At 39.1% G+C, this 7,859-nt stretch overlaps 1 protein-coding gene across 1 annotated transcript; it reads right to left on the bottom strand.

Moving 5' to 3' along the window:
• Nucleotides 1-705: 705 nt before the first annotated feature.
• Nucleotides 706-2,810, bottom strand: LOC147612340 (DNA-binding protein S1FA-like). The gene is made up of 2 exons (XM_086782953.1): nucleotides 2,655-2,810; nucleotides 706-1,124 (listed from the first exon to the last, which is right to left on the bottom strand). The coding sequence occupies exons 1-2, from the start codon at nucleotides 2,706-2,708 to the stop codon at nucleotides 909-911; spliced, it is 270 nt and encodes an 89-aa protein (XP_086639079.1). The 5' UTR covers nucleotides 2,709-2,810; the 3' UTR covers nucleotides 706-908.
• Nucleotides 2,811-7,859: the final 5,049 nt, after the last annotated feature.

Here is a 7,859-nt window from a genome sequence, read left to right as displayed (position 1 = left end):
CTTAGGTCTACTCTCTATTGGATTACTGGCCATCAACATTTCCTTCACAATGTAAAGCTTGGACAAAGGCCGCATGGGAATAAACTACCGCTCAAGGACCAATTGATCCCTAAAGCTCATTGCCCCATAACCATAGGAGTAGTTTATTCCCTCCCTCCATGCAAAGTAGTGTTTTGCTCAGGAGTACTTTGAATTGCAGCCAGCCCCGCAAACACTTGAATAACTCTACCTTGTAGCCCTCATGCCAAGGGATTGAGCTCCTGACCAAGCAATACTATTCCCATCGTCATTCCTGTTAAATAAATTTCACTATTTTATATACTAAAACATACCACTTCATCAATTTGACCATTAACCACCATTAGCATCCAGTTAGTCCTTCCCTCCAAAAAAAGGGGGGGGGGGGCACGGGGCACGGGGCACGGGGGAAACACAACCTATCTGTTGCCTATCCTATTTTACATAATGGCTGAAAGAATAGACAGGACGGGATTGCAATCAAGTGATCTTGTGTTTTAGGACCAAGGACCACACTGATATGACAGACTCCTTGCATGCCATGCAGGATACGACATGCTACTAATTGGGCACACCGTACGTCAATGCATCAGTGTACCATTCATCATAAGATGATCAAAGGACAAACAAGAGCTACCATTCTAGAAAACATAAATCCCATGGAGAGAGATTATCACAATGCACTACTCTTCCATAACTCAAATCTCGAATTGCCTTGAATGTAATATCATGTAATTGTGAACATACAATTCAAATCTCTCTGTATCTCCCCACTTTGAGCTTTCCTATCATCCACTAAGTTAGTTCCTTTGAAGCTTACAGCCTGGAAGGATAGACATCTAACCAACAAGACAACAGAACAAAACTGCAGCTACTTGATTCACGGGAATCTATTCTCCTGCTGGTGCAATGCCCTGCTTAAGTCTTTCTCGTTTAATTTTCTTCTTTGAAACTGGCTTCTTCTTTCTTGGAGGCAGCGTTTTTTGAGCATACATGTACAGAGCATAATTGCCAACTACAAAAAGTAGAACCACGCCAATCACCACAACTAGCACAGTAAGAGCAGGGTTGAACCCACCGGCTGCCTTCCTTGAATTGAAAATTTCCTGCACAGCAGCCATATATACCCTTCCTAATGAGATGCTTCATGAATTCTTAATTTCTTACAGAATGAAACTGACCATTGGTAAAAATAAATAAATGTGACCATGAAACACAAGGGTACTGCAACTAGAACATCTACAGAAGTTGCTGATCCTACAAAGCTACTCACACTAAGGGCTGTTATAATGACAAAACTTCTCACACTGCATCACCTAGGCATGAGGGTGCGCCACCTGCTGGAGATCAACAAGACTAATGGAAGAGTATACCATTGTGGATATGAAATCCCCAGAAAACGATTCATCTGCCATGACTTGGAGGGAGGTATTACGGACAGCAAAGAAGGGTTGGATACAAGAAGAAGTTCGGACTGCTTCTGGACAAACTTTGCCAGCCCCATACAAAGCACCCTACCCAGGTTCTCAAGCCTGGCCAAGGGCTAGCACATGAAACAACCCCAAACAGGGGTCACAAGGGGCAAAAATCCCTGTTTGGCATGTCCTGGAGGCCAACGGCCCATTTTTACCTTTGTTGGGTTGGGTTTGGGGGAAGGGGGGCATGTACTACCAAACCATTTCAGCCATCAGATCCGGTTGAGCAGAAACAGCAGCCCCATAACTCAGCCATTCAGAAACAGACCTTCAGGGCCTTCATCTTGCAGAGGTACTTTCAATTTGGAGGATAATAACTCAGCTGGTCATGTTTAGATGTGTTGTTGTGTGTGCAGGCTCCCTACCCACACACACACACACACACACACACACACACACACACACACACACACCCTCTCCTCCCAAAAGGGATATTGTACTGAAAGTATCTAAACCAAAATGTGAAAGGAAAGGCTGCCTGAACCAGCATGACGGGTGAGTAGAAAGCTCGGCTGGCCTGTGCTCTGGCTTGGCAAAGCCCTTCGACGGGTGTGCTGGACTTTACACATGCAACCCAATATATTTGCTTTATTCAGGATCCCAAAACAGCTTTTGGTCAAAACTGTCTTGATGATCAGGGGTGTAATGAAAAAGCTTGTAGAGCTTGTGTGTGGCCCTTGATAAAACTGAAGATTTTCATCATCCTAGCTAGTATATGGAATTAGATGATGGGCAAGGTAAGATTTCCCTTCTTCTAAAATTACTCATTGTTATCCTTCAAAAGGTATTTCATCCTTTAAAAGGTACTAATTGTTACAGAGGAGGGCTGGCATACGATGACAGATTTCCGGCCCATCGCCAATCCTGGTGGCTGATGGGGAAAGAGATCGGAATGGAACTGCAGGCCCATGGGTGAAAGAGGCATTCAAGTGGCAAAAGGTCATGATTTTACGACCAGTCCCTAAAATCTGTTAGCTTCTGGGTGAACATATATGGGCATGGCACTTTAAAGACCTAGCAGCCAATCTAAATAACAAATAAGAATCTACCTAAACATGCAAAATTCTCACTAATTATCTTCTTAATCTCACACATAATGCAGCTGAGATTACAGATCAGATGGGCAGTTTCCGGCTTTCGGGTTCAGAATTCTGATCTCACCTCGTGAGCGAAAGCTGTGGGATCGATGTCGGAAGCTGAGAAATCGTCCGCCATAGCCACCAGGACTTCAACAGAACCGGCCGACCCAAAACACGCTTAAGGGAGATCTGACTCTGAATTTAAGAGATCTTGCCGGCGACGCCTTCACACGGTTTCAGACGCCTTCACTCGGTTTCAGATTGACCCTGCGTGTCCGGGGCGCAAAGCTCAAAACAAATCTTGGGCGGCTGACCTGAGCCCTCCAGAGGGACCAATTGAAAAACTTTTTTAATGAAATTTCCCTTTCTAGATGGTTCTAGCTCTCCTTGTTCTAGACCATGTAGAATAAGCAGTTCAAGATAAAATGGTGGGAAGCTTAAATCTAAGAATGATCACCAAAGCCGTTCGAAAAGCAGCAGCAATGTAAGCATTCTCTTAATCGTTCTTATAACGGTTTGGCAATGCATAACAAATCAAAATCATGTGTCATCTCTTTGCGTTTGTCTATGTTAGAGAACACAAACAATAAAAGGATTTGGGTGAAAAAGGTCACATGTAAGTGAGGGTGAGACTTGGTGCGATTCCTCTTTTTAAAAAACATCAAATCCAAGAATGGTTGACCCTTCCCTTCCATGTCATGGGGGTAATGAGTTTCTATCATGTATTATGAATGGTGAACGATAAAAAGATATGCTTTTTGTTCAAAAACCCAAAATTCTCAAAGGTAATTAACAATGAAAAACATAGTGTGCTTAAACTAGATATACTTTTGGTTCAAAAACCCGAATTCTCCATGTTCTAGCTCTTGTCTTTAGTGCCACTCAAAGGTCATTGACAATGAAAAACATAGTGTGCTTAAACTAGCATAGCCCACTCTTGGAAGATGGGTGGATACATGAAAATCCAAGAGAACATAAAGACTATGAGCTTTTAAGTTGAATGCCAGTAGAATTGGTCGATCCGAAAAGTTGAATTAGTTGATCCAAGAAAGTTGAATTGGATGATCCAAGAAAGTTGAATCGGACGATCCCAAAAGATAGAATCAGATGATCCATAGACCATAAAGATTTTCAAATGCAGCAGTAAGTTACACATGAGCCTACAACTTGTATAATACCCATGAATTATACATAGCCTATTACATTAGTCTTATTATTATAGCTTTGTGCCCCCCCGCCCCCCGGCGACATTCCTTGCTTTATATATAAGTCACTTCTTTTGACTAATTTGAAATCACATAAGTCTTAATCTAGCTTTATGGCCCCCCTAAACATTCCTTGGAAGAAAATTGGCTTTATATATAAGTCACTTCTTTTGATTTATGAGAAATCACATAATCCCATTATAATTAAGACTAGTCTTGTGGTGATAGCTTGTTTGCTTGTTTTCTCTCTCTTGATCACATAATCCCATTATAATTAAGACTAGTCTTGTGGTGATAGCTTGTTTGCTTGTTTTCTCTCTCTTGATCACATAATCCCATTATAATTAAGACTAGTCTTGTGGTGATAGCTTGTTTGCTTGTTTTCTCTCTCTTGATCACATAATCCCATTATAATTAAGTCTAGTCTTGTGCTCTTGTGGTGATAGCTTGCTTGCTTGTTTTCTCTCTCTTTGTTGGATGCTTTCTTGTGGATTGTAAGTGTATTGAGTGCAGATCGCTTTCTCTCCTCTTCTCTAACTCCATCTCTCTTGATGATTGGTTGCTTGTGGATTGTGTGTGAGTGTTTTGAGTTAAGATTGCTTACTCTCCTCTTCTCCATCTCCATATTCTTGTGGATTGTGTGTAAGTGTATTGAGTGAAGATTGCATCCTCTCCTCTTCTCCCTCTCCCTCTCCCTCTCCATCTCCATCTTCATCTCTCTCCCTTATTTTCACGCACATTGGCATTAAGGTAGAGATAAATCTGTCTCCCTCCTTTCTCCACGATTCTCTCCCTTCTTGCACCATAGCTCTCTCCCTCCTTGGTCTATAGCTAATTACATAGCTCTATTGGGGTGAAACCAATAAAGGCAAGATTGAGGACCCTAGCTTCTCCATAAGAGAAGGTTGTTCAATTTTTAATAGCTAGCTCTCTCCATCCTTGGTCCGTAGAACTCGTGAATAGTCGATTTGTTCTTGGATTATGGGACGTTGTGGTAAATCTTCCATAACTAGAACTTAAGAAATAATAAATAATTTCAATGAGAAGAATGTTAAGAAAATACATATCTCATTTGTGTTGTCAATGTCGTTTGAAATATTATGGCAAAACAATTGGATACTCTAAAAACATATTTATTAAGCATGAGTCTATATACTTTCTATGAATACAAAGTACAAACTTTGGTTAAAAATCAAAGAAGATGCTCTCTTTTCCCCTCAAGGTTTGAAGATCGTTTTATACCCTTCACACTTGGGTTTACAGACTTTTGCAGGCTTTTACCCTTTTCTCAAACAATAAAAAATTTGTGTAAATTAATTTAAGCATACAAACAAAGAAAAAAGGCTTACCTTTATTTTGTAAATTATTCCAAAAATTATTGAATTCAAGCTTTCAAGATATATGTCCTCTTATACTTAGCCTATGCTCTAATACCACTGAAACATGAATCTTTTCTCCAAGTATTTTCGTAGCTTGCAATTCAAATAAACAAGGGTGTACACATTAAATTAACACACCATATCATAGCATAAGAAGAAGAAAATATTTATCGACACATGAACAAGAGCATTGGTGGGTGCAATCTCTCCCCTTCCGCTTCCCGACGTGTGTGGCTCCTCCCACATGCAGTATTTATGTCATATTCATATATTTTAGCCCTTGAAGCCAATAATAGCACCTTTTTCACTTTTGGGCTTTTTCTTTACATATAAATAACCTTGTCCCAAATTTCTAAGGTTTACACATACTAAAACCTTTGCCCAATAATAAATCTAATGGACTTAAACATACACAACTACTTGTGCACACATGCACATTAAATAATCTTGTGTATGTACGCATATAAAATAACCTTGTGCATATACACACGTAAAATCTAGCCACATGATAGGCTATAAATGATCAATTAAATGCTAATACAAAAATATCATTGACTAGCACATGATCTTCGTCTTCACACCATCGCTCAGTCCACCATTCGTACGACACCTCAATCACAGTACCCTTGTATAGTGCAACCCTTGTATAGTGCAACCCTCAATCAGTACCCTCGCACATCTCACTACCTATACTCATACACATAATACACATTAGTTAAACAATAAATTGAACACATCAATCAATCCCAACGTTATCATGAAAAATAGGCAACCATAATATCAAATCATACATACCCCCGCTAGCATGGCACACATGAACATCCTCCATATAAATTAAACAATATAATTCCCAATAACTCAAGAGTGATTTTTGTAACATCAATCTTGCCTCCATTGGTGATTTTAAAAAAAAGTTATCAAATCTAAGAGACAAAATATGCATGACCCAACTAACAACAAAAAGTCCAAGAAACGTATTGCTACATGTTACAGATGTTGTCGAAAGGGACATTATGCTAAAAGCTATCTGATGAACGAGGAGACCTAGTTCTTTCCTCCATGCACAATCGATGGCAAATATCTCAAGCAAGGGGATGGCCAAAAAGCGCGCACAATTGAGCGAGCAGATTTCCTTTTTTTTATTGGTTTGGGTCTGTGAGCATGATTGAGCGAGTATATTTGAGTTTTGTGATTGATTACACTCTTTCATGAAGTGCCCAGAAGAGACAATGCCAATAGAAGTATTAAGAAACATTCCAAAGTTAATAGTGAATTCAACAAATTAATTCACAAACCATGTACCACTTTTTGCGCATCAATGTGAAAAATGTATGGCATAACATAAAATTAAATGAAGTTATAAATGTAATAATATTGACAATACCTTCACAAATAAGCAATGTTTAAGATCGTAAATCTACTTAAATCATAGCAAATGTCCACAATAGCAAAACTGAGATAATGTCCATAATGTTTGAAGCTGTAATAGTAAAATGAGCTTCTTAGTCATAATAAACAAAGGGAAGAAACTAGATTGATCATAACAAATGTCCACAATAGTGAAACTGAGATAATGTCCATAATGTTCAAAGCTCTAAGTGTAAGAGGAGCTTTTGATTCTAAATAAACAAACACAAGAATCAAAACATTGAATGATGTTCCAAACAAGAAGGCTATTGGATAAATGTAATCCCAACTCCTTAGTCCAATTTAATATAAGGTTGATAGGCTAGTGGTCAGTGGTTGGTGTGTAAAGCCTACAAATGGTTGGTGCATGTTGTTCATGCAACTCATGCAACTAAAAATAGGGTAGAGGAGTCTCTAAATAAGGTACAAGTCGTGATCAAGTGATTATGTAAGTTTGGTTCATGTCTAATTACAATTAGTGTCTTCTTGTGTTAATCTCATATCAATTTTCTGCATATACCAATTTTTTCCCTCATATTCATGATGTCTTGTACAATCTTTGATCCACCTTGAGTATGTTTTTTGATCAATCTTCATAGCTTAGTTATCATATCCAACATTTGGTATCAGAGCTTGACTCAATTAGGCTTAGTTTATTAGCAAAAATCCTAATTAATTTCTTAATCACCATAGCCAGTTTTTTTCTGTTTGAACCACTTGTTGCTACAACTTCAAGCTCATCGCCTAATTTTGACATAGCTTAGCGAATTTTGAATCGCCATCAGCGCAGCCCGTTTCCTGTTCAGCGCAGAAATTCGCCTACGTCGCTTCGAATTGAGTCAATTGCTTTGAGGTGATGTAAGTCCATTATGTGAAGATTCAGCACACAAAGTTTGGAGGCATATGGTCCACTGTAGCAGCTGCACACATCATTTTTCCAGTCGCCCCTTTTCTGCAGTTTCTGCTCAAACTACATGGTGATACCTATTTTGATTTATATTGATGATATTTTTACTATTTGGGCTTAAATCATCTATGTGAGCAAGTTCTCAACATTAATCATTATATTTCATCATCATGAGTTCCAAATTCCCCGACAAATTCAACGGAACTGGGTTCCATACCTAGCAAATCAAGGTGAAGGGCTACCTCATGAAAAAAAATCTGTGGAGTATGGTCAAGCCACTTACTGAAGATGAAGCAGGTATTTCTGCTGCAGTTACAAGAGCTACAACGGCTGCACTTCAAGCAAAAGATGAACAAGCACTTGGTATTATCATTACTACTTTAGAAGAT

This window comes from Cibotium barometz, chromosome 45, assembly GCF_041138505.1.
Source record: "Cibotium barometz isolate CiBa-2024 chromosome 45, ASM4113850v1, whole genome shotgun sequence".
In the NCBI taxonomy this organism is placed as follows: Eukaryota; Viridiplantae; Streptophyta; class Polypodiopsida; order Cyatheales; family Cibotiaceae; genus Cibotium; species Cibotium barometz.
The sequence above is the reverse complement of the archived record's forward strand: the minus strand, read 5'-3'. Positions and strand labels throughout refer to the sequence as shown.